This window comes from Diaphorina citri, unplaced genomic scaffold (genome assembly GCF_000475195.1).
Source record: "Diaphorina citri unplaced genomic scaffold, Diaci psyllid genome assembly version 1.1 scaffold507, whole genome shotgun sequence".
Lineage (NCBI taxonomy): Eukaryota > Metazoa > Arthropoda > Insecta > Hemiptera > Psyllidae > Diaphorina > Diaphorina citri.
The window spans coordinates 44409-71523 of record NW_007377941.1 but is presented as its reverse complement, the minus strand read 5'-3'; the positions used below and the strand labels follow the sequence as shown (position 1 = coordinate 71523).

The 27115-nt window shown below is 36.0% G+C and overlaps 4 protein-coding genes across 5 annotated transcripts in view; 2 read left to right on the top strand and 2 right to left on the bottom strand.

The window, feature by feature from the left end:
• LOC103509529 (glucose-6-phosphate exchanger SLC37A2-like) overlaps nt 1-8707 on the bottom strand; it is a 42911-nt gene extending 34204 nt beyond the window's left edge. Inside the window, exons 1-3 of the mRNA XM_026823836.1 lie at nt 8380-8707; nt 6478-6653; nt 6029-6186 (exon numbers count right to left, since the gene is read on the bottom strand). Of these exons, the coding sequence (XP_026679637.1) occupies nt 6029-6186; nt 6478-6584 (265 nt within the window). The 5' untranslated portion in view covers nt 6585-6653; nt 8380-8707. The remainder of the gene's footprint in view (nt 1-6028; nt 6187-6477; nt 6654-8379) is intronic.
• Nucleotides 8708-9079: 372 nt separating this feature from the next.
• Nucleotides 9080-13064, top strand: LOC103509523 (tyrosine-protein kinase transmembrane receptor Ror2). 2 transcript variants are annotated; one of them, XM_008474147.3, is made up of 2 exons: nt 9080-9356; nt 10539-13064. In XM_008474147.3, exon 2 carries the CDS (start codon nt 10555-10557, stop codon nt 12514-12516), a length of 1962 nt encoding a protein of 653 aa, XP_008472369.1. In that variant the 5' UTR covers nt 9080-9356; nt 10539-10554; the 3' UTR covers nt 12517-13064. The 2 variants fall into 2 exon arrangements, with proteins under 2 accessions (XP_008472369.1, XP_026679634.1); XM_026823833.1 differs by lacking the exon at nt 9080-9356 and adding an exon at nt 9419-9542.
• Nucleotides 13065-14868: 1804 nt separating this feature from the next.
• On the bottom strand, nt 14869-18730 carry LOC113467583 (apoptotic chromatin condensation inducer in the nucleus-like). Its single transcript, XM_026823828.1, has 3 exons — nt 18701-18730; nt 16810-17167; nt 14869-16561 (listed from the first exon to the last, which is right to left on the bottom strand). The coding sequence occupies exons 1-3, from the start codon at nt 18728-18730 to the stop codon at nt 15618-15620; spliced, it is 1332 nt and encodes a 443-aa protein (XP_026679629.1). The 3' UTR covers nt 14869-15617.
• Nucleotides 18731-23526: 4796 nt separating this feature from the next.
• Nucleotides 23527-26000, top strand: LOC113467582 (tyrosine-protein phosphatase non-receptor type 23-like). Its single transcript, XM_026823827.1, has 4 exons — nt 23527-23541; nt 24652-24836; nt 25282-25513; nt 25938-26000. Exons 1-4 carry the CDS (start codon nt 23527-23529, stop codon nt 25998-26000), a joined length of 495 nt encoding a protein of 164 aa, XP_026679628.1.
• The last annotated feature ends 1115 nt before the right edge of the window (nt 26001-27115 follow it).

Sequence of the window (27115 nt, the reverse complement as noted above, 5' to 3'; positions counted from 1 at the left end):
ATAGGGGACTTCCCTATTACAAGCACAAAGCCTTGCCGCATCGAAAGAGGAGAGGACCAGATTGGAAAAAGTCTTTATGAGACAGGCACGGGAGAATCCAGGACAAGTCAGCAGCAGACTCACACTTACCCGGGCCATAATCTATAAAACCCAGAAACCTGCGGAAAAACGGACTCACATTTGTACTAGCGGAAAACGCAAACACGGATGTCAAAGTGACTAGGTGCATCATAAACAAAATTCACTGGGTCTTCCCACCCTGCTCATCTCTTTGTTCACCGTTAGGTAAAGCGTGGACATTATCTTGCACTACCTACGCCGGGGCTTATTAGGCTTGGTGGTAGTGACGAATCTGTGCCTCTTCTGCGTGAATCTTATCTCGCCGTTACCAATCTTAGCGCAGAATAATTTTAAACTTAAAGTATCTATTTCGAAAACGACATATCCCTCAGGGGGGTTAAAATCCGCCTGGGCGGGAATCGAATCGCCGGCTGGACGCTTACAAGGCAGGACGCGCTACCAACTAAGGCGCGGTAACTAGGACTGCGTGGGATCTTCACTTTAGTTCAACTACCCATCATTTATACCCGTTCAGGGGCCGGATTATGCCCATAAGGCAGAATGGCCCAGACTGCCACGGGCCGGCGCTTTTGGGGCCCCGCGCTTGAGGACTTACACTAGATATTATGGTTTTTTCGTATATAAAAAAAAACTCGCAAATCCGTAGGTAATGATTGCATACAATAATGACATGAGGTACGTATAGAAGTGTTTTTCTAGCTAGGGAGGGGGGTACCGGTCCTGGGGGCCCCGCGGGGGCTAATCCGGCCCCTGTACCCGTTGAATAGAAGAGTACGTGAAAAACCCACACAAAGTTAACAAAGTATAGAGATATAGTCATAATAATTACATAATGACGAGCAGGTAATCATTAGTGTTTAGCCCAGTGTAACTAGATTTCCATTGTTTTTTCTCTTATCTTCCACACGCCCAGAGCATTAAACCGTTGTTTAACAATTTGCCAAAAATATTTTTTACCATCGCCATGTGACAGTGGCATGTAATGTAGAATGTGACATTTTTAGAATAATAATAATGATTATAAGTAATAATAATAATAATAATACCTAATAATAATAATAATAATAATAAATAATAATAATAAATAATACGATAATAATATAATAATAAATTAGAACAAGATTTTCCTTGTATACTTTGTGATGTAAACTCCATAAAATTATTTTCCAATCAAGTTTGAGCCGTACATTTTCGTTTTGCAATTTCGTTTCTTCTGAATTTCGTTCCCCCCTTTTGGCGTATATGCATGTACTAAACCATCGGTGAAAAAGAGGGGACAACGAGCTTCAGTAGAGGAGGAAATTCCGAAGGGAAAATAAAACTTTGGGTAACAAATGAGACCTGTATACGACTACGAAAGATTTTTAATAATACTACGGATCATTTCAAGATATTATTAAAATTTTAACATTCTCTGGCTGGGGGGGAGTTTACACACAGAGAGCATACCCTACAATTTTCTCCTTGCTAAAGAAATAGCAAAGGTGTGAGTGCGAAGGGCATCCACTCCCATATGTAGCGCCAAAGCAATCGCATCACCCCAGTTAGGGCTGCGATTGAGGGGCTGACGAAAGGCGCCGACCCCGTCTGTACACAAGCAAGAAAAAGCGAAGAGAAGAATATTTGAAATTTTAACATTTAAGAGTCCATAAACTTTGTTAAAAAAACTATCAAATAGACAATGTTTTGAGCAAAAGGCCTTCCTTTTGCTCGCATTTCCTTCCAGTCCACGCTAAAAATCTCTTCATATTCTTTGAGAGTTTCATTGCAACGCGTCGTTACATTTATATAAATTAGACTTATTAGACCTAACCTCTTCTGGGCTTTCAACATAGCAACGAGTGTCCATGATAAAAGTAAGTCTAAAAATCTCTGCGAATTTTTCCGAGATTAATAGTCTGCTGCGGTTAAGCTTTTCCCATGAGCTCCCCATACTTGAATCCCTTATCACTACCTCACTACTGTAAACAACACCTAGTGACGTACAGCAGTGATAGCTGCTTCCATTTTGTTCATTTACTTTGAGGATACCTTGTAATGTAACCCTTTACTTTGGGGGTTTCAGATGGGTGAAATTTTCCACTATACACTCACTCGAGAGAGAAAAAAAAATGGTGACAGGGTGCCACAAGTTTCGGTGGAAAAACTCTATTATTGTGTTACTTTTGATGTTACTTTTCCCTGATTTAGGTTGTTGGAATGCTATATTATAGTGTCGAGCTTCCCGATATAGAGTTCAATATCAGAATTCAGGAACCCAGTAGTTTTTTCTCAGTGTACGTGTTTTTTGGCAACAAGGACCAAGTTGAGACTTTTGTGGATAAATTCGATGTATTTGTTTTTAATAACATCCTATTAACACATTCGGAGTTGGTGAGTTGTGAACACCGACCCCAAAAGGTTACCTGATTGCAAACAGACACAATGTTACAAATTGAGGCCTCTCTTCCAATATGCGAGACCCTACCTATCTCTAACCAAATGAGTTCTCTCTTTTGCAAAATGTTGAACAATGAAAGTATGGGCGTACCTTCGTGATGTTGAATAATAGGGACGTTAATGAACGCCAAAAAATTCGAAATCTGAAAACACTATCTGATTCTTCCTTATGTATTCGGAATTTTTACAGCGTGCTTCCTGTTACGAAAATATGAGTGTTCTTTTATGAGACGAGTTTTAGGCTGTATGACTACAGGATATAAGTACAGTGAATAATACAATTCACGAGAGAGTGTTTAACTTATAGGAGTAGGAGTACCTACTATTTTTCCAACTTGGGTCTGTTCACATATAGGACTAACAAGTCCCTATACTCCAGCAGTCTATACAAGGCCTAGTATATTTCATGGGGAAAGTAACACATTTCATTACAAGCATTCTATTACAAAAGACCTTGCTTAACTTAATTTAATGCTTTCCTTTTGTAGTGCTTTATTTAAACTGTCAGCACAGAACAAGATGCTAACAGTGTAATAGAGCACTTTTTCTAGAACACAATATGCAACTATTGGTTATTTATGACATCCTAACATCTCCTGCCTTCTTTTAAACATGGGCGATACAAATCAGAACCCAGTGTGAACATCACACGACTTTCCTTATCCTATTGAATTATACCGCAAAAAAGCGGTCAAAATACCGCTAACCGTTGCGCCGATCTTAACCAAAAGTTCAATGTTGCATTCTTGTCATATTTGAGGGTTTCATACCAAATTTCAAGTTTCTAGCTCTTACTGTTCTCGAGATATTTCGTTCACAAACACACGGATGGCTGAAACTTTGGATTTAAGCTCCGGGGACCTCAAAACCTGTTTTGGCACTAAAAACTAACCATCGAAAATGTTGACCAACTACACTACTTTCCTCATTATAGGATAAGGAAAGTAATAGTATAACAAGGTAGGTGACAATTGATATCACGAGTAATACAAGTACAATCGCAACATTCGTGACACTTCATTGATCAATTAAGATGAAATTGAAACGCGTATGATGAGTGATAAAATCTGCGTTGAGGTATGCTTTAGGGGTATCGGTATTGTCCTCTGGTCTTCTTCCTCGCCTTTTCCCGTGTTCAAACGGGGTCGGCGTTTTACGTCGGTCTCTCAATCAGCCCTAGCTTTGGGGTCACATTAGGTTTTGGCTACAAACTTTGCATTTTTTCGCACCACTAGTGATTGCGCCAGTAGTCACAACATCATGATGAGTGATAAAATCTGCGTTGAGGTATGCTTTAGGGGTATCGGTATTGTCCTCTGGTCTTCTTCCTCGCCTTTTCCCGTGTTCAGACGGGGTCGGCGTTTTACGTCGGTCTCTCAATCAGCCCTAGCTGGCGTGATTGCTTTGGGGTCACATTTGGTTTGGGCTACAAACTTTGCATTTTTTCGCACCACTAGTGATTGCGCCAGTAGTCGCAACATCAATATTCAATATTTTGGAACACTCGGAAAATCGTTGTTCGAAAAATTCTGATGTCCCAAAAAAAAAAAAAAAAAAAAAAAAAATATTCTCGCGAGGCTGAGTAGTGAGTACAGTCCACAAAGCCGAAAACTTCGACCCTGCCCGGAACTGAACCCAGGACCTCCGAATTGTGATACGCAGGCTCTTCTAGAGAACAGCACGTTATCACTTGTGTCATTAATGCTGGAGTTTTTCCTTCGTAAATAAATGTTTCATTACCTGTATTAATTAACAAGACCTCGCTGTCAGCACATGCGGGTGAAGCATAAAGTACTAAAGAGCAATGACTATATTTAGAAACTGATAAGGCGAAGAAAAAACATCCAGATTTTTATTTATATTACCAATTCCAGGAACACTGGTACGCAGGGAATTAATGTCTACTTTTCTTGTTGATTTCTCATTCTTATGAATTAATTCTCGCTCACAGGTATAGGTAATAGCTACCTGTAACGAGTGGGTACCTACAACGATTGTTTACATTTACATCAAGTGGCCGAAGTAACCAAAGTCCAAATTGCATTCACAAACCGTGTGCAGCGTATTCACTGCGATAGGTACAGAGTCACTGAGGAAGTCTGCTTTATCTGATAACATCACGGTCCCGTAACTTCTGCATTCTACCTAACGCATGCTGTACTTGTACTTGAACATGATAAATGATAGGTACAATGTTTCTCACGTGACAAATGATCAGTGTCACCAATTAAATTTTATAATAGGTAGGTAGTACCAATTATGTTATTAAATAGGTAGCATGTACGAAATTGTTAAATACTTAAAGCTAGCGTAGGTATGATTTTTTTCCTACCTGCCCTAAAATTCCGCCGCCAAGAAAAAACATATGAGCACTAGGTTACTTTTGCATACCTACTTGCTTGCAAAATGTTTAACCTAGTCCAGGGGTTTCAAACTTCGATGTGTATGCGGGCCACATGCTACATTGGGAGGTACTTCGCGGGCCACATACTCGTATGTACATAAGGGAGCATTGTAGGAACCTACCCCCTTCCCCTCCCCAACTTTTCAGAAATGCAGTCCGATCGAATTTTGAGCGCCGCAGGCGAAGTTTTTCGAAAAATATTCTCCTCCGCCTCTAATTTTCTAGAAAATTCATGGAATTTCATTCCGGGAAAAGCGTATAAACCCTGTTTAGGTAAGTTAGTACAAATCCCAAAGAGCTTCGCGGGCCGCTAGTTGGAAACCCCTGACCTAGTCTGTAAACCCACTCAACATACCCAGTGATAAAACTCAGGTTTAGAGTAAGTACCTACTTATTTCGCACGTGTCTCGGAACTACAAACTCATAATTTTTTATGCTTAGTGGCCAAGATTTTTTCTCCCCTCATTCAGTAACCTTAACCTCTATAATGAAAGTGCGAACGTAGAACATTGTACTGGTCTGATTTAGTTTTCATACCGTTTTCATTACGACATGTACTGTTAGCAGGAACCCCCAGCGTGTTATTGAATGGAAAATATTTAATAGATAAGGAGCTTGTTTATGTTTATACTGTCTTTGTTAGGAAATAATGTAGACAAGACGTGTGAACTATGTCTCAGGACGAACGTGAAAATGTAAACAAATTTGTTACTTTTCGTAAATTTCCATGTCTGCGGATTTCACACCTTACCTACTGTTCGAAGATTCTAGTTTAAATTCTTTATCAACCTTGGCTGTAAAATAAATCATCTTTAAAATCTGTAAACATCCCCTTCCCCATTGTGATAGATTGAAAAAGTAATATTTCGAAAAACACAAAGTTTATAAGAAGTAGCTACCTGAAAGTTTTATATAGGTATAAAGCGAAATACATATCCTAAAGGCTCTCAGTGAAAGAAAAATTTAGTGGTTGAAAAATTTAGTGGTTAGGTGGAAAAGCTCCTCCAGGAGAGCCCTGCCACTTAAAAGAGAGCCATAAAAAAGAAAGAAAGACAGAGGAACAAGATGAAAACACAGAATACTTAAATGTAGTTTAAAACTTACCAAATGGTTCCCAGGCACAAGGTGACACTCCATTTACATTGGCAGATCCATCGGTACAATTCTGTATAAGGGTATTCTTGACAACACTCAACGTTTTCCTCGTAGCATGGTAATTTACATAGGACCAAAATGTTAGAAGTAGCACCACACCTCGGTACCTTAAACAGACATCAAAATGAGCACTCTCTGTAAACCCATGTTGCAAAAAAAAAAAAATCAAGACTATGTCAACCTCATGTTTTCCCCCCAAAAACTGGATCACTTGTTAGACATTAGGTATTGTCTTGGCAGCTATCAAGTCATCTGTTAGGTGCTGTGAGCTTGTTTCATCCATTTTAACTAAAATATGTGCTGTCAAATTAGACTGTAGGTTTAAAGAGACTTTCAAATTGGCTGTAAAAAAAAAAAAAAAAAAAAAACAGTACCTATAAGCAAGGTAACAGACTTACCAAATGTTCTTCTTAACAATGCTTGTACTTGGGAGGATCTTTTGAAACAATTTGATGCCGAGAGGAGGTCCCCGAGTACTGAAGCCACTTCTAGGTTGTCCTGACATTGTCAGCCCTAATCAGTCTTGTGCACGGTGAATTTGATAGGAGAAACTGTGGGTGGGTTATTGGTCCATCTAGTAACATAAAAAATAAAAGAGAATAGATTATCCAGGGATAAAAGGGGTAATTATGCAGAAGTCACATCCGTGGAAAAGAAAAGCTCCTTTTTGTATTTAACCTAACCCTTTAATAACAATAATCACTGCGCATATGAAAATATCAAGCTAGACTTTTTTTCTGATCTCATAATAAAATTATCGAATTATGTTTTAATTCTACACTATAATTTGTTGTATGCTCGAAAAACATATTTTCCCATGTAAGATTTTCGGTCAAAGATATATTGAAATCAAGCTCTGAAATCAGTTTCAGGGGGTACATCAAAAACTATTGTTTTATTAGAACCCTATTGAATCTAGTTCTACTTTTTCGGAAGTGTAATAAATTCGTTTTATTCTATAAGTTGATTGTAAGAGTTGTAGCCAGGAGCTTCGTTAGATGAGTAAATAAAAGAGGAAGTCACGGTAAAGTATTTTTAGAAAAATCAAGAGAGATTTAGCAGATCTACTTTTTCGGAAGTGTAATAAATTCGTTTTATTCTATAAGTTGATTGTAAGAGTTGTAGCCAGGAGCTTCGTTAGATGAGTAAATACAAGAGGAAGTCACGGTAAAGTATTTTTAGAAAAATCAAGAGAGATTTAGCAGATTTTTTTTTTTCTAAATTTTAGGGTTTGGATCTGGGTTATCTGAACCTCCATAAAGACTAGTCTACATTGTATAGTTAATTGTAGTCATATAGGCACCGAAGTTATTTTCAATAATATTTTTCCTATCTGTCAAGAGCTAAAGACAGTATGCTAGGAAGATTTTAGGGTTTGGATCTGGGTTATCTGAACCTCCATAAAGACTAGTCTACATTGTATAGTTAATTGTAGTCATATAGGCACCGAAGTCATTTTCAATAATGTTTTTCCTATCTGTCAAGAGCTGAAGACAGTATGCTAAGAAAAAAAAAAAAATATTAAGAGAAAATCGTCAAATTAATGCTGAAAGGTATGGTCTTTAAGAAAAACACAGGTTGGTTTAGTTAGTAAATATATTTTATTAGAAAAATATACCTATATACGAAACATATAAAAACTACACAGTTAACATCAATATACTTGGGATTGAAACTATATATACTTGGGATTATGTGAGAGTTAGGGGGCAAATAAATCTAAAAAAAAAAAAAAAACTGATTGGTCAATACCTACCTAATTAAAAAAACAAATAGCAAAACTACTACATTCTACACAAATACTCATGGTTTTAGGTTAGGTTAATTCAGAGGGTTTTTTTTTAATACCTAGGTATCTATTCTTTTAATCCTATAATATTTAACGGCTGGCTTTCTTCTATCCTGTCCTCCTTCTCTCTTCGATTTCGGGACGATAAAACCTTAGCCGTTACAGTTCCCTCTATCAAAAAAATTTGAAAGGGGTTTTTTTTTTTTTTTTTTTTTTTTTTTTTTTTTCAATTTTAGCTTTTAAAAATTTCACAACCTACAATACACATCTGGGGGGAATAGGTATTATTTCACTTAAATTTTGCTTCTTTTTTGTCTTTCTCGGGGTAATCTGTCTTGGCGTTAAGTTACTAAAATTGCTGGTGATTTGGTGAAGATGATATCTCACCTTTTCTCAGTAATTTCACAACAAAAAGCCTCTCTTCTTAACTGAACAGTTTAGGTTAAGGGCAAGGGATAGCAAGTTGATGTTAAATAATAATAATAATAAAAAAAAAATAGATTGTACTTACTTGAAATGAATTTGTCTCTTCAGAAATAAAATATTTCGTTAGAGGTAACTGTTTTATTTGAATCACACCACACGGTACCCAGTCAACAGTTCAACTATCAAATCAACTGTCTGGTTTAAAACCTAATTGCACCTCTCACCTCACAACTGCGATTGTAATAAATTACACGATTATGAACCAGTCTCCATACTCTCCATTCATTTTTATTTTTTTCGTTCACTGCTTTATCCTTGAAACTTGAGAGCTTGAAAAGATAATACCTGTAGGCTGATGAGCAGATGAGCTGACAAAACTGTCCTATACTGTCCTAATTTATTTATACTGCAATTTAAAACGAAATAACGAATAATTTAGTCAAGAAAAATTTCAAGTTGTGTAAAAAAATGAGGAAAAAGTTGTGGAAAAGTAGAAATGAGGATAAGATAAGGGTGAAACACAAATGGGTTAATGAAAATGGACTCTGAAAAGAGGCTGCACATTTTTCCTTCTATTTACATTATCCTCATCTCGTCTACCTCCGTGAGAAGAAATGGGTTAATACGTATGTTTTTGAAGACGTTAATCAAGGGTAAATTACACTGCGCATCTCTAGGACAGGACCTTTTGAGATGATCGCTCCTAGAAATGGGACTTGGGATCTTCGATTCGTAATTTCGTAAACAAAAATTATTTTGTTGATTTGTCTAAATTATCTGCGGAAAGCAAAAGTTTTCAGAAGTTCATCAAGAAAGTCTATAAAATTTAAATTAACTTTAAATAATTTCAAGAAGAAAATGATTTTTGTCGACCTCTAGATATTCGGTTATTTTATAATGTATCCACGTCTTTCAGTTTCACAAAATCGCGAAATTACTAGAGTGCTTACATATCAGGATATCAACAGTTACTTATCATTCTCCAATGGATGTCAAATCAATAATTGGCTTTGAGAATGAACATCTCTTGAAGTTTCCTATCTGATTTCACCCATTCTGTGTGTAAGTTATAAAAACATTTCCTTAGATATTTGTACTTAAATACTTACCACAGTTTTTTTTTTCTAATACTAAAATAGGTACCTATCTAAGTATTCTATGTACAAAGAAAATAAAGGGTGTTTCAAGGAGGACTAAAAGTACAGTTTTTACTTGAAAAGTTTAGTGTGCCCTTTTTGGTTTCTGATGGTATGTCTTTTTCATTTTACTCTATAAAGCTGTGTCCACACATAGTCGATAGCTGTCAATTGATATTGATTGACATCAATCAATTTCGACTGAAACTTTCCACACTGCCTTGACAACATAGATTCACCTTGTCAATTGACATCAATCAACTGTTAATCAATGTCGATTGATGGCTATTGACTATGTGTGGACACAGCTTTAGAGCTGTACTTTATTAATCTACAGAGAACCAGAAATTTGACAGAAAAAAAGGTGGTGTAGCTCAAAAGCTACAGTACTAGCTATGTGGGTTGCTGGGTATACTGTACAAACTTGGTATAAAAAAAAGCACAACTAACAGGAAGTATTTTGGAAACAAAGGTACTAGTTCAGAAGCTAAAAAAAAAAAATAAAAAAAAATAAAAGTAAGGATTTTCCACAAATGAGCAGAGACCGGTTGTATTATAGGATTAGCATACTGATAGATTCTGATGTGACTTTGTGAAGATTCATCTTGAAAAGAAAAACACACTAAGAAGAGTATAAGCTCTTATAAGTCTTATAGGATTAGGTTAAGGTCAAAAAGAAGCTTTCACAAATAAGCAGTGACCAGTTAAATACAAAAAGGAGTTTTATTTTTTAGTGTTTATTTGGAGAAATCGTCTGCTAATGATCGCACTTCTTCTGTTTAAAATGTACCCAATTTCGTCAACTTTAGTCACGAGTGAATTCAGTGTTGATAGTTCTATGTAAGATTGGTTTAGATTGCTAGTCCAATTTAAATTATTTTATGCTTTTACACTTATTGATACATGTTGACATTTGATTCTTGAAAAGAAAAACACACTAAGAAGAGTATAAGCTCTTATAAGTCTTATAGGATTAGGTTAAGGTCAAAAAGAAGCTTTCACAAATGAGCAGTGACCAGTTAAGTAAATACAAAAAGGAGTTTTATTTTTTAGTGTCATGGCTTTTGAATAATTACCGAGTAATGGATTGTGGAATATTTCATTTCAGAACTGTTGATATTACCATGCTATGCATTGGCTACATAGCTATGTACCTGACATGGATTCTGCTCAACTGTGGTGTCCTTGTTATGGCCCAGTCAGAAATGAAACAACCTCAAGGCTACTGCTCTCAGTACAATGGTAAGATCTGTAAAAATTATCTCAACAGGACAGGAAGAGTGTGGTTCAACAGTTCTCTTGAAAGTGCAGGAGGTGATCTGAATGAGCAAATTGTGATGGCTTTGTGGAAAGAAATGATTGCAATCCTAGCAAACCCTTGCAAGCAAGCAGCTGAGAAGTTATTGTGTACCTATGCATTCCCTCAGTGTGTCACAAGTAATGGGATTCCTATGAGTTTACCCTTGTGTTATGAAGATTGTATTGCAGTTCGATACTCATTCTGCTATAATGATTGGGCTTATATTGAAGAAAATAAAGCCAGAGGTATTCGTTTCAAATCTAGAGGCCACTTTGAGCTGCCTAACTGTGATACTCTACCAAAGTATGAAGTTGTAAATGGAAAGCCAACATGTTCCCATGCTCAACTTACTGAAATGAAGACAGATGAGATAACATATGATTGTATAAGAGGTAGAGGTCGCTTTTACCAGGGAACTGTCAACACAACTGTTGGTGGTCTGGCATGTCAGCGATGGGATGCCAAAGAACCACATGCACATGAAAGACCACCCCCCGTATTTCCTGAGTTAAATAACTCCGAGAACTATTGTCGCAATGCTGGAGGGGAAGAACCATCTCCTTGGTGTTATACAATGGACCCTAATGTACGCTGGCAACGTTGTGAAATTCCTACCTGTGCTGACAGCATGCAGGATGATGTTAAATCCTGGGGTAATAAGATCAAGGCACTACTGGAACAGTTCTTGTCTCAGCCTTACTTTATAGTGTTAGCAGTCATCTTCATTCCTGTAGCCAGCATGCTATGTCTGATCTGTGTAGTATGTGTCATACGTCTTGTAAAACGTAATGTAGATTATGCCCCTGCACCATCACAAGATGTCAACATTGATCTCAGCAAACTCCCGTGTAATGCCTCCTACCACCAGACAGATGCAAGACTGAATCCAAAGCTAGAACAGTTAGAATTCCCACGGAATGATATTATTTATGTGAGGGACTTGGGACAAGGAGCTTTTGGAAGAGTTTTCCAAGCAAAAGCTCCTGGTTTGCTTAAACATGAAGAGTTTACTCTAGTCGCTGTCAAAATGCTCAAAGATGAAGCTTCTGAATATTTACAAACAGATTTTGAACGAGAAGCTTGTCTACTAGCAGAGTTTGATCATCCTAATATAGTCAAGTTGTTGGGTGTGTGTGCAGTTGGAAAACCCATGTGTTTATTATTTGAGTACATGGGTAGAGGAGATCTTAATGATTTCCTCAGGATCTGCTCCCCTAACAATTATATCAATGGAACTTACTCCTCCATGGAAAGTTCTATCCATAGAGTTCCTCAACTTTCTACATGTGATCTCATCACCATTGCCTTACAGATAGCTTCTGGCATGGTGTACTTGTCAGACAGAAAGTTTGTCCATAGAGATCTAGCTACTAGGAATTGTTTGATAAATGACCAAATGGTTGTGAAGATTGCAGACTTTGGTTTGTCTAGGAAAATGTACCTCCAAGATTATTACAAAGGTGATGAGAATGATGCGATCCCAGTGAGATGGATGCCTCTAGAGAGTATTCTCTACAACAAGTACACAGTTGAATCAGATGTGTGGGCATTTGGTGTATGTCTGTGGGAGATATTTTCCTTTGCTCTTCAACCGTACTATGGTCTTACTCACGAGGAAGTAGTCAAATATATCAAGGAGGGCAACATTCTCCAAGCTCCAGACAATACACCTGATGCTTTGTATGATTTGATGAAACTTTGCTGGAATATGAAACCTATGAACAGGCCGAGTTTTAGAACTATTTATCAAACCCTGTGGAATATCAAGCGGGACTTGGAGAATTAAGTCCTTTCTTTACATTCCCACTACTCGGTGTTTTTATTTCATTTTATCTTGTTTACCTACCTACTTGTATAGATTTTTCATGCAATACCTATCATTAAGAACTGGGATTGACCTTGGTCAAAATTTTGCAAAGGACGCAGGTACAACTGTTTAGGTAGAAGTCATTCTTTTCATGCACACTACAACATCAACTCTATTTACCTATTTTTGAAACGACCAAATAATGAAATTAATTTATATAGGTTTTTATTTACAATTTTCTTTGTAATTCTACATTTTTAAATGTTCTCTCTCCCTCTTAAGAATCAGAAAAAGTCACATAGTTTTTTTTTATATTATAAATATTGTAGGTAATAATGTTAAGTAATTATTATAGGTATTGAAGTTTTGTATGTTCCCTCACTTTCTTATGTTTGTTTAACGGTGTCAGTTTTTGTAAAACATTTCCCTTATTCTACAGAATATGAATAGCTAAATGTGTTAATGTACTGTACCTATTCATATTGTGTTTGTTGAAATTTTTATAGGATGTCCCACAACCCCCACAGGCGATTTTACAACGCTTGAGAGAGTCCCTATTGAAACCAAAGTATTCAGTATCTCTTATAAATATTTTAGGTAATGTTAAGTAATTATTATAGGTATTGAAGTTTTGTATGTTCCCTCACTTTCTTATGTTTGTTTAACGGTGTCGGTTTTTGTAAAACATTTCCCTTATTCTACAGAATATGAATAGCTAAATGTGTTAATGTACTGTAACTATTCATATTGTGTTTGTTGAAATTTTTATAGGATGTCGCACAACTCCCACAGGCGATTTTACAACGCTTGAGGGAGTCCCTATTGAAACCAAAGTATTCAGTATCTCTATTTCTAGTGTTTGAATTGTTTTACCAAGTGTGTGTACCAACAAATAAGTTAATACAAACTTATTCCTTTGATGTTCCACAGTAATCTTTTTGCGATTTTTAATTAGAAGAAAATTTCTATACGTCTCGTTCAGTAGTCAGTACTCTCCAGCCGAAATGGATCCATCTGTAATTTAATAAAAATATACGTAAAACATAAAGCCAAGTGTTTTTACTCACCCAAAATCATTTCTAGTATTTGAATTGTTTTACCAAGTGAGTGTACCAACAAATAAGTTAATACAAACTTATTCCTTTGATGTTTTACAAAAATGAACTTTTGTGATGTCCAATTATTTGTACCTTTACTGGAGTTTATCTACTCAGTAAATTCTCTAAAATAATTAAACATTAAAAATAAGTCTAAAAAAAAAAATAGGTAGGTATATGAAAATTATGAACACGATTCAAATTTGGTCTCACAACCTTGTTTAGGTAAATTTCTATAAAACTTAAAAGTACTAAAATCAACATCGAAACTGGACAATAATTTTATGGGAGGACTACATTATTATACCTTTGATATTTGATACGCACAATTTTGAAATTTTTAATCATATCATAGGCCTGGTTTACATGATGAACGTTAAAAGTTAAGTCCTACATACTTTGGAAATTGTAGTAGAAGGCACCCATGTAAACGATTATCTTGTAAACAAGGCCTGGCTCTTGACGTCCCAATACTCTCTTATAGGTTGTACAAGATTAGTGTAGACAAAACCCATTTATATGTAAGTACTGTCCCTTTACATCTCGTCATCGAAACTGGACAATAATTTTATGGGAGGACTACATTATTATACCTTTGATATTTGATACGCACAATTTTGAAATTTTTAATCATAGGCCTGGTTTACATGATGAACGTTAAAAGTTAAGTCCTACATACTTTGGAAATTGTAGTAGAAGGCACCCATGTAAACGATTATCTTGTAAACAAGGCCTGGCTCTTGACGTCCCAATACTCTCTTATAGGTTGTACAAGATTAGTGTAGACAAAACCCATTTATATGTAAGTACTGTCCCTTTACATCTCGTCTATAGCTCCGTTTGCAGAGGAAATATTTAAGTGCTGACTTGTTTACCATCCTTATTAGGTATCCTGTACGAAGTATTACAACGTATAGGAAGTAAAGTTTTACTTTCATTGTTATTTTTTCAGGGGAAAAGTTCCGTTGGCATAAAACAGTATTTAAACTCCAGCACCCAAACTTTAAACTCTTATAGCTCCGTTTGCAGAGGAAATATTTAAGTGCTGACTTGTTTACCATCCTTATTAGGTATCCTGTACGAAGTATTACAACGTATAGGTAGTAAAGTTTTACTTTCATTGTTATTTTTTCAGGGGAAAAGTATCCGTTGGCATAAAACAGTATTTAAACTCCAGCACCCAAACTTTAAACTCTGCCTACAGGACTGACAATAAACTACAAGCCATTGTACCATTTTTCTCGAGACAGCTCTTTTCTGTATTATTGTAAGTTTAGGTACCTATTTTATTCTAATGGACATAAACTATGTAAATCGATGGAAAAATCCAAGTTTACGTCTCAACTATGTATTTTATTATTTATTCCCCAATATTTGTATTTTGTATGTTGTTTTGTATTTATTTATTTGTACCTCTTATCACACCTGTGTAACCTGTTTTTGTATTGAAATTTAAAATAAAAAAGAAAAACAAATTCAAAGAAAAATCATTCATTGAATGTTCTTATTTGGAGAAATCGTCTGCTAATGATCGCACTTCTTCTGTTTAAAATGTACCCAATTTCGTCAACTTTAGTCACGAGTGAATTCAGTTCTATGTAAGATTGGTTTAGATTGTTAGTCCAATTTAAATTATTTTATGCTTTTGCACTTATTGATACATGTTGACATTTGACACTTAAATTAAGACAAATGAATACTAAATTGCTAAAGCTTAACCTAGAGCTTAAAACTATCCTCAATATGGCAAAGATATACACGTATTTACATCAGTTGATATTCTTGTTTGATTAAAGAAGTTCACTTGATTAATGACCGCTCGTCAGGGAAATTCCAAGTAGATGGTCTCCCCTTTTTCTGGGGGGATGTAGTGTTGAATACTCTTCAGTGTTCACCAGTATGTGTCGGGTCAAATTTAGGTATTGGATGGAAGTCTCTTCCCCAAGTTTGTCAAGCCGTCACAAGTAGCTTCCTCATATGAAATCAATCGTATCTATCAAATTCTCCTTCATGATGGTGACTATGACTGATGGGAGTTCCTGGGGGTGGTAAATTGATCTGAGCATTTTGATTTTCATTATAGTTAGGTAACTTTTCTTTTGGAGGTATTAGTAAGTGACTTGTAGACGGAAAACTGTGAGCTGGTGGGGTGTTCAAAGATTGTAAAACTTTCCCTACTGGGGTTTGAACCTCTGGTTGTGAATACTTGTAGTTACCATTGGGCGCGGAATAATATGTATCCCCGTAGTAGGGCAGATGTTTGGCCATATTGATATCTTGGGGTTGCAGTTGTTGTAGAGGACTAGGCTGTACATTGTTATGTTGGTTAGGGTTATGTATAACTGTATGTGAAAGCTCAGTGGGAGTGTTGTAGTTTATACTCTGATAGGATGCTGTTTTCCCTGTGGCTGGCTGTTGAAAGTATGCTACAGGACTGATCAGTCCGGTATTGTATTGTAAGGTTGGAGGGTTAGGGCGGACGACTAGTTCTTGAAATCCTGGCTGACTGAAATCTCTCTGACTTGCCCTGAACGGGGGTTGTACTGGAGTAAAACCAAAACCAGCTCGTTGTTGATTCTGATTAAAATTCTGGTACGGTTTGTTCAATGCTTCGTTGAAATCAAAAGGGGGAATTTTATACTGGTCCGATACATCTGGAAGATTGTGACTTTGGAAGTTATATCTCGGTACATCAGTCTGTACTGGTGCTACTTGTTTCACAATGTTTTCCTTTTCATCTTCGTTTTCTTTCCCATCTTCATCATCTCCCTCTTCCTCTTCACTATCATCTTCGTCTTCTTCACTTTCCTCTTTCTGCTGCGAAAAGAATTGGAAGCTGGGATTTTTGTTGTTCTTCAGTTCTGCGCTAAAATCTTGGAATTCTGTACTGGGTGGAGAGAACTGTTTTTGATTTTGCAGATGGAAGTCTGAAAACAAAATATAAACTTTTCAAATTCATTGGGAAATATTTTCGTTTTTTACTGATTTCAAACCTATCGCATCATGTGAAAGATACCTTGTGGTCAAGAAACAGCTGTTTCGAGTTTTAACCACCCTTTTCGAAATCGAACCACAAAATCTGAGGAACTCCAATGCGAAAGCCTTCTTTCTCCCAACCTTAACTCTTACTAACAAGCAAAACTAAACTTTCTTTGAACAGGCATTAATCACTGACCTTTGACGTTCGGCACTTGGTAGTGTCCTTTATTGAACTCATAGTTCCTCGCAGGGGGGTTATAATACGACTGGAACTTGTCATCATTGAACGCACCAAAGCTTGACTTTTCCGAGCTGAAATTCGGTCCGAATGACATACTATCTTTACTGGACTGAGGCGGTGGTATTCTGTCAACTACGGCCCGGAATCCCTCATTCTTATTGACGGTGTATTTGACTATTCGAATAGCGCCATCCGGTTCCACCAAGCTGTATTCTCCGTGAGTTACATCACCATCTCGATGCTCCCAGGCACTTTTGATGTCTTTGGTTTTGGGGTCGTGAACGGAGTAACCATATTTGTACCGGGGGTATTCCTACAGGGAAAAGAAATTGATTGCCTATTTGAGACAGTGATTTATAGATGGTGAATAATTTACGCAAGTCAAGACGCCTAGATGCACGTGGTAAGCTGAAGACGCGGGTTTGAATCTCAAAATCTGACCACCAAATAATATTCCCTATAAGAGCTAGATGGTAGAGAATGCCTTCGGTTGGTTTTGCTTTGTACTAAGTGCACTGACCCCACCTTCTGACTATATAATGTATTTAAAAGAAAAAAGCTGACTTTGTCCATATATTACACTTTCCCTACATGTTTCTTTTCAATAGTAGTTATTGACTCCTGTAAGGCCTGAACTAACCTAAAAATAATACAAATACTATTAACAATAAAATGGTTAGTAGGTATACACAATAAATGCGTGTTTTGTCCATTAGCATTGACTACTATTTTGTAGATAACACCAGTAGGTTCTATTTATATGCATAGCGTCTTATTAGGGACGTAGGCGTGTAACTGTAACAGGTGCATTATGATTTATCAATAGTCGGATACATTGGGTACTTGAAATAGGTATCCAATACTCTGGTCCTATCGGTCCAAATGAATTTCATCACGATGGCCTTGTGTTATGCGAGGTGATAATTTCGGGGGTGTCAGTCAATTATTTATAGTCATAACCGTCACAAGTAATTTACAGTTCCTTAATAAATATCAGCTTTTAAATGAGATATAAAAATCTGATGTGAATATCACACAATTTTCCTATTCCTAATAAATTATGCTTAGCTGGGTTTCTTAGGTATCATTTTGGGGGTCTTCTTTCATAACTTTTTCGATATCTCTAACCTTTTAGTCAGTAGAGCTGAAAACCGCCAAAAAGCGGTCGTGCTGGAATAGGATTAAAGAATGTTCTTATTCCAGCAGTAGGCTACTACTATTAATGTGGTCAAATTCTCAATCTCAAACCTCAAACAATGTTGAGGATAAAATCTCATACCCGGGACCCACGCCCTTCTGATTACCAGGACTCAAACGAAGGACATATTATTTCAATTGAAAAGAGCAGAATAATTAATTTTTCACCCATTGCCAGACGAAAACAATTTGTAGTGAAAGGACGTCGAGATTTTCTTCACACATCTCCTAAAAACTGATTGAATGTCAAACATAAGTCACGTTACTTATCTCTATAGAACACCGATAGCCGTAGTTAAACAATTTAATACACTTGGTACATAGAGGCTCTATAGTTCATAACTCCATACAGAAATTGCACCATCTCTTTATGTATATCTGCTAACTAGGTGTGTACTGTATTGAAATCATAAATGTACGTAGAGTTCAAAAACTTCCTATACACACCGAATCAATATAGATTATGTTTGTTCCCACGAAATTGGGCAACTAATCATAAAATGTAAGTATTAACCTTGGCTTGAATGGGTGGGAGGACATTGGGTACTTGGTGTAGTGGTCAAGACGCTTGCCTGGTAAACAGGAGGGCGTGTATTCAATCCCAGCCGAGGCATGGAATTTTATCCTCAGCATGGTTTGACAATTTTACCACAGTAATATCTAAAGGTGTGTCACACATTATGGAAACGTAAATATCAAGTTTAGCCCAAACCCACATGCCTAAATCAGAGCATACAGTAGGTATCTCTTATTTAAATACACGTACATAATATAAGTGCCTTAATATTATTACCGACCTCTTAGGTACCTATTCTCATTCATGCTGATTTGACTCGGTAAGCGGGTTTTCTTTCTGAAGTAGACGGCGGTAAAGACTGATTGCAAGAAATAAAATAATCATAGAATGTGAAATGAAAAGAGACTTAAAAGGAGACATTGACTACATTTAGGTAAGGCAAGAAAAAGTGATTCAAAAGTGAGTTACAAAATCTAACCCATTCATGCAAACAGAAATCTCAAGTTAAATAAAAGCACATGAAAAATCAGTAAACAAAACGCCCAGGTCTTTACTTTCCAAGTCAGTTTCCTTCAGACTTTGTGCACAGATGTTTTTAAGTATTCCCTCAAAACAGGGGGGAGAGATTTTCTCGGATATAAAAAGAATTAAGAAAAATAAATTTATGAATACTGCGAAACGCGTAAAAATGAGAGGCCATATTATTATTATTATTATTCATTTTATCATTTTCCAAGAATCTCCGAACTCCTAATTGGTCCTGCTCTAGGGTTGCCAACTTTTTTTTCCGCCTTTACGGGACAAAGCGCAAAAATGGCGTAAAAAAACGGGATTCTCGATTTTTACCCGGGACAATTTTTTGGGGGGTTAAAAAAAATACACATTTTTTATACCTATTTCAGAACTCTTTTTTACTGTCAAAAATTAAAAAAAAAAAAATAAATAAATAAAATAAAATAACATGAAAAGATAAGTCTTCATGCTTAGGAGGTGTAGTGGTCAAGGTTTCAATCCCAGCCGAGGTATGGAATTTTATCGTAGAAAAAAAAATGAGAATTTGACAACAAAATGCTAGAGTGAAGGGATATTTCAGTCCTATTTGAGCAATTTAAAAATAAGCGCTATTATACAAATAAGAGAACTTGAATGAACAGCGCCGCAGGTGAAAATTTTTTTAAAAAAATGGACTACAATCTTCGGACATCCAATAAAAATCGTCATAAAAAGTCATTTTTACTGTTTATTAGTTCGTTCAGATGTTTTCCGTCGAATTGGAAAAAAACGGGACAAAGGTCTGTCCCGGCGGGACATTTTATTTTCTCCAAAAATACGGGACGGTTGGCAACCCTATCCTGCTCTGACTTCATAAATAAGAAGAAAGTAAAAAAGATGTGGCTATTTGTATGTGTTTGTCTGGGAGGAGAGAGATTTTCTTTCTACTCTTTATGAAGTTCTGTCAAAATTTCTAGGCAATGAGTTTTTGTTGGTGTTGAATAAATGAAAGTTTAATGATGTTACAGAGGTGTGAATGTTACAGAGGTTAGGTTACAGAGGTGTGAAAAAGTCTTGTCTTCTTCTTTTTTTAAGGTTTGATAGAGGGAACTGTAACTGCTGAGGTCTTATCGTCTCCAAATAGAAGATAGAAGGAAGACAGGATAGAAGAAAGCCAGCTGTTCTAAGAACAAACATTATCCGTTGAGGATGACTGGCTTTCTCCTGTCCTTCTCGCTTTAAAAAAAAAAAAAAAAAAAAAAAAACGGTGGGGGTTGCTGGGTTTTTCCTTTCCTTTTCGCTTTAAAAAAAAAAAAAAAAAAAAAAAAAAAAAATAGACCTCTTTTTTTAAAACTTTTAATTCTACCAACATCCTTTGATCTTACCTACCTACTTTGTATGGACTCTAAGCGATGTCGGTCGACTTTGGTGTAGACATACTATCTGCACCATAATTTTATTTAACGAGTTTCCATTTATTTATGTCCTCTTGACAACTCTTAAATAGTTAAATAGGTATCTTAAGGAGTCTTTGTATCTTAAAGTAGGTGTATCATCAATTCTTCGAAACTATCTCCGGATTTTAGCAATATTCTTCCTTGTCATAAAACTTTTACAACATTTCCAAATTAAATCATTTTATGACATCCAAAATGATTTTACAGCCGCCTAGATCGCTTCTTGTAAGAGATGTGTAAAGAGTGAGTGAGTGAGTGAGTTACAAAAAAGAACTACTCTTTTCAGTGAACTACTCAGTGAGTTAGTCAGATCCTAACTCCCCATACCTGTAGGGAGTAGAGGTGTTACATAGTTCAGGATCTCACTTATTGAGATCCTTAAACACAGGATCTCATATAAGTGTAGATTATCTAACTGGTTTATCGAGTAGTTGACTGAAAAGAGTAGTTCTTTTTTATAACTCACTGAGTCCTCTGATTGTCTTCACATATTTCTGCTTCTTTTTTTATAGATTTATTTTACCTATTTGGATTAAATGTTTCTATTTGGTTTCATTTAATAGCCCCAACTCGAAAAGTTCAGACTATAGAATCGCACTTCCATGTAGGTAGGTTTTATGAATATCGTTAAGATTAAATACGCTTATAGTCCCATTTGTAAGTCGGCCGGGGGAAAATTGCGCTGTTACGTTTTACTGTATGTTATATTTGGCCAAATAAAATCGAATTTTTTTTTGCTTCGTTATACACAACTTCTCCTGTTATTGTATTCTTTTCTCTTCTAAAGAAAAATACGGAATTGAAAAAAAAGAAGAAAAAAAAAGAAGAAGAAAGAAGAAGAAGGAGAAGAAGAAGAAGAAGAAGAAGAAGAAGAAGAAGAAGAAGAAGAAGAAGAAGAAGAAGAAGAAGGAGGAGAAGGAGAAGAAGAAGAGCAGCTCATTTGTACAATTTTCCAGTAATTTATTTACCAAATATTCTCACACCTTTTACACTATTTCCCCAATATTCTCACACCTTTTACACTATTTCCCCAATATTCTCACACCTATTTACACTATTTCCCCAATATTCTTACACCTATTTACACTATTTCCCCAATATTCTCACACCTATTTACACTATTTCCCCAAAATTCTTACACCTATTTACACTATTTACCTAATATTCCTACTCCTATTTAAAGTATTTACATGAAAGGCAGCTTCTGGAAGAGTGGTTGTCTGCAAGCATTACCATTACCACACCTCTGGTTTCAGACCATCATGTATTGGCGCAGTGGTGTTACACGGACATACGGATAAAGGTTTTCAAACCATTTCATATCTTCATTCTCGCAAGAACCGTAAAGCAGCTCACATAATTCGGAGAGCTAAATTTAAAATATTCGAGAAAATAAAATAATTTTTCAGAAGAGGGGACATAAAAATCTTCTCTTTGCGAAAGATTTTTTTTGACGAAATTTAGTTCGATAAATTTTGGATACCAGAATAAAAAACACGAGAATATTTTGAAGTTTTTCCAGTTTTTATCAATTTTTTTCGTTTCGTTATTAGAATTTTTGTTCGCTATTTGTTTCCGTTCGTTTTAGTTTGGATTTTTATTTAATTAATTTTAATCGATTTGATTTTTCCCGTTCTTTATCAGTTTTGACTCATTTATGTTGTTTAATTTTATTTGAATACAGTTACCTTTTTGGTTCAAACATTTGCTGATTGGTTCGGTAGTAAAAATACTAGTGTGTGTAATTTTGACGACACACAGATTTGGTGTCACATTTGCATATCGGAGATCTGCAAAAAGTGTCTTCCTTACGTACAAGTTGATTTAAATCATTTTGTCGAGCCATTACATAACATTCTGGAAAGAACTTTGAAAAAGTTCGTCTAAATCCGCAGGTATTGCCAATAGTTGTAAAGTTTTGCAGATATTGATAATATTGTAAACTTTTGCGGATCTGCGGATGTTAATTAGTAGATCTAAATCCTATGAAAAATAACTTCAATATTATCCATCTACTTATGCAATAATTATTAGATTTAAATCCTATAAAAAGGTAACTTTACTGTGCTATTTTGGTCCAATTAAAATTATTTAAATCTAAGTTAACTGACACCTGTGAAGCTTCGCTTACACGGACGGCAGTCTCTTCCACCCAAGCTGTAATTTACTTCAACGCTGTGATATATTCACGTGTTATTGTAACTTGTAACGCACGTAATTTTCCCATTTTATTTCGTAGAATAAATCACACAAGGTACCTACGCACTAGTAGTTGAAAGATTTTCTGAAAAATCCGGTTTCGAGCATAAATCTCGCCTGATATTTAAATATGACGTCAATTTTTATTACCTACTTATTAATTACCTAATTATTTATCAACATCATTACATGCGTCGAATAAAAAATCAGCTAAAAATTAGTTGGGATCACGTCTAAATTCCTTGTTTTCGATCATTTTTCATATCATAGTAAAATCTTTAGTTATTTTTTTACTTTTTTTTTCTATCTGATTTGATTTATCATTTTCAAAGTTCGTATAATTTTGTGTGAATTCCAAGTTGGTTTTTATCTTTTTATCAGTTCTTTAACGTTCTTCTTGTTCGCACATTTTTTCTAAGTTCAATAATTTTATAATTTTACTTCTTTTAATTTACATTCTTTAAGTTGTTTCAACCAAATCATTAGGATAACTATCAGTTTTGATTTTTCCTTTTTTAGTTCTTTTACCATTTTTTCCAATTTTTTTAACTTGTTTCTTCTAAAGCTTCAATATATTCTGTGTTGTTTTTTACCGTTTGGATCTACATTTGGCATCTTTATACTTACGCAGAGATCATAACGAATCTTGTTTTGGATTGCTTGGACATTTGGATCTTGGAAATCTGTTTAAAAGGTAAGAAGATCATGTTTTGTTTGAATTTTGAATGTGTTCGTAAGTTTGATATCACCTTGATTAAATGATATTTGATTTGTCACCAATCACACTTAAATTACATAGATACACTTAGAATGGTGCTTATTTGGGTGTTCTGTTGTAACATTTACAATATCTCTAACCGTTTAGTCGATATAGCTGAAAAGCGGTCGAAACCCGCCAACCGCAGCACCTATTTTAACCAAACGTTTTGTGTTGCATCCTTGTCACATTTTTGTGAACTACATACCAAATTCCAAGTCTTTAGCTTATAGTCTTATACCGTTCCCAAGATATTGTTAAATTACACCAAAAATCGCCAAAAAGCGGTAAAATGCCGCCAAGCGTTGCACCGGTCTTAACCAAAAGTTTCGTGTCGCATCCTTGTCACATTTAAAAGATACATACCAAATTTCAAGTCTCTTAGCTCTTACTGTTCTCGATTATTATTATTATTATTATTATCCCTAGTTATTGTTGGATTTTTCTTGTACCTACTTTCTTGCTTTCTTCCGTTTACAAGTCATATTCATTCACCCTTAAACCTTAAACGAAGTAAACTAAACCAAATTAAAATTTAATTCCGTTTAAATAATAGAAAGTAGATGGAGATTTTAACCCAGATATAATTTCATCTGATGCACCGAGAAAGAAACCTGTTGATCCTTATCTACGGGGTTTCTAATCCGGGGCCGTTATCAGTACGGGGTCCAGGGACCAACTTTAGTAAAGTAAAGTAAATGCAATTTCTTTGTGTTATTATGTCACAACTTGGTGCTCACTGCAGCATTGTAGGATTTTTCCCAATACATATCTCAATAATCCTAACAACCAATGTTTACCTACCATGCTGGCACCGGTCGCTATGCGCATTTACATGTCATAGCTACTCATTTTCCTCACGAGGCTGAGTGGGCCCCGCAACAGCCAGTCACGGGATCAATCATTTGCATGATACAAATTTCTTGACCCCGCCGGGAATCGAACCCGGGTCTCCCGCGTGCAAGGCGAGTGCAGTGACCACTACGCCATGGGAGCTGACTTATAAAAGACAAATGAAAAATGGGAAAAAGATTGATGAAAAATGGGAATCAATTTCAAAGGAAGCACTTAGTAATGTAGTGATATTCACTAGATTATGTGAGTGTAAACCATACTAATCTTATGAAGCAGCAAACCTTATTAATGTTTTACCGAGATTAATTTACTTTTCTTTTCAGTTGGACACTCCAGTTTACTGGCCCGTGGAGAAAGGTCAAGACTTGGATCTGCCAAAGCTAAGAATAAGTCTGCAGAGTAGAAATCTCCGAGGTCCTTGGACTGAGAGAATACTGTCCTTGCAAGATCAGGACAGAAAAGTCACCCATGTCGTGGTTCATCTACAACTGACATCGTGGCCTGGAAGGTAAACCATGTTAATCTAATACGGAGAAGAACATTTATATGGTTTACCTCCCTGTACTATTAATATGGTCTAATTATTTAAATTGTGTGGGGTAACCCATGTTAATGCAAAAATGGAGGAAAACCATATTACCAGGAGAGAACACTCGCTCATAGGCAAATAGGTATAGGGGTCGTTAACCTTAGACATTTTGGTCTGGAAATTAAAAAATCATATAAACGATAGGTGGAGGTAAACCAAATTGGGCTATACGGGAGGAAAATCATATAAATGTTTTAGATAATCCATACAAATATCATCAGGGATTAAATTATATTATTTGTATTGAATTAGTTTTGGTCATTCCAGGTCGATTTTAGGACTAGGGTTTCTCATAACACCAGTTACAAATTTTAGTACTGAGCACATGGACTAATAATGAACAATACCGGGTCTTTTTTTTCAGTTCTTTCCCCTCGTCCCCCTCCCAGTTTCTGTCCCTGGTGAACGAAACTTGGACCCTGTATAAACAGCAGCGCAGTCTGTCCCATCATATTGTCGTACATTGTAGTTCGGGCATAGGCAGATCTGGCCTGTTTGTGGTAATTCTGCTGGCATTGGGCGATATTAACTCAGGCAGAGGAATACCAGGTGTGTATTATCATATTATCAAGCAGTGTTGTCACCAGAGGAACCCAGTAACTTGCATGAAATGGGTAGACGTATCTTAACATATACGTTGTCTTAAATTTAACTGTATGAATGGGCTGAGTGGGCCCCGCAACAGCCAGTCACGGAATCAATCATTTGCATGATACAAATTTCTTGACCCCGCCGGGAATCGAACCCGGATATCCCGCGTGCAAGGCGAGCGCAGTGACCACTACGCCATGGGAGCTGACTTAGTGTACTTTTAGAAGTACACTAATAAAATCATTGTAACCACATCTCAGGTAGTTAGGTACCTAATACCTACCTACAAGTTTTGTGGGACATTTGAAAACTCGGTAAATACCACACTTTTGCAAACTTTTCGATACCTAGTTCCGCATTTTATGGATCCTTCGGTCCTAGATAATAAGTACCAAGGTCCATATTTTTCCCCCTCCTCCTCATTCTCAGGGTCCTGAGGGAACTACCTATCTGTATGAGTATATGGGTTTTCCGGAACAATCTAAAAGTTAAGGCAAAATACATGCTAGGTACTCACATAATTTTCGTCGTGCCCCTCATGTTTGATTCGTATCTTCTCTACCGGTTCTATCTCTGAGGAAACATTTTCCTCTTCTTCATCGAACAGAGAATTGTGAGCGACTCTACACATCGCTTCCTCCAATATGAGCACGGTTAACACCACATGAGTTACCTAGGGGATGAAAAAACAAGCATCATTTAAAGTTGAGAAAATTGAAGCATTTTCAAGAATACCCAATCAAATATTTCCTTTAAAAATCAATGTTTGTTATTAGGTATTATTTCCGAGAAAGAAAATTAATTACCTAATTCTTTACCAAACCTTTTGACTAATTTTATTTAGCACAACTTCGAACTGTTACAGTCCGGTTCGATATCTACTTTAAAGACGAAAAGCATTTACGATTAAAGATCTAGGTATTAAAAAATAATTTACAATAGTCTTCTTCTTCGCCTTTTCTCCTGTTCAGACGGGGTCGGCGTTTTTCGTCTGAAAGACTTTAATTTACAATTGAGTAGATCTTTAATATTAAAAGTATAATGTTGTACACCTGTACAACACAAACGAAAAGCTAAAATAAAGTTAACCAAAGGGCCATATTAGGGCCGGGAGCATTCCCTTCTAAATATCTTGTCTTTTAAAAGCAAGTAAATATAAAAAACTTACCACAGAGTAAATCATTTTTATAAATGCAAACACATGAACAATTAAAGCACTGAGTTTCGCTGGCCACACGTGAATAGATCTATTTTTTATGTGCACAACAATTAAATACTCATATTTATAAACTACGGCGCGAGCGAGAATTATAGATATTGGTTAATAATTAAATATATTATCATTCTGATCGCTACTTCGTTACGGTGTTCAGAAGTTAACAATAACCGATATTTGAACAAAAAAATTGACCCTAAAGATCTGTTGACATTAGGAGTAATACCATGCGAGTTCAGAACGTGGACATAAGAAAACATGTGGGGATTTTTAAAATTAGACTACTATGAAAGTAAAAATCGGACCGAAAATATTACTTTCCTCTATTGTAAAAGAAATGTAAAGAGAAAAGTATAAAATTAGGTTAAAAAAATGTCTACATTAATGGCAT

Bases quoted from the DNA above. Each gene is read 5' to 3' on its own strand.
- LOC113467582 (XM_026823827.1), top strand. The intron at 24,837-25,281 runs GTAAACCATGTT...CTTTTTTTTCAG, and splicing joins CTGACATCGTGGCCTGGAAG to TTCTTTCCCCTCGTCCCCCT. The intron at 25,514-25,937 runs GTAACTTGCATG...CCTCATTCTCAG, and splicing joins GTTGTCACCAGAGGAACCCA to GGTCCTGAGGGAACTACCTA.
- LOC113467583 (XM_026823828.1), bottom strand. From the start codon at position 18,730: ATGTGTGACACACCTTTAGATATTACTGTG. The intron at 17,168-18,700 runs GTAAAATTGTCA...TTTTCCCTGTAG, and splicing joins CACCTTTAGATATTACTGTG to GAATACCCCCGGTACAAATA. The intron at 16,562-16,809 runs GTCAGTGATTAA...TTTTGTTTTCAG, and splicing joins CCAAGTGCCGAACGTCAAAG to ACTTCCATCTGCAAAATCAA.
- LOC103509523 (XM_008474147.3), top strand. From the start codon at position 10,555: ATGCTATGCATTGGCTACATAGCTATGTACCTGACATGGATTCTGCTC.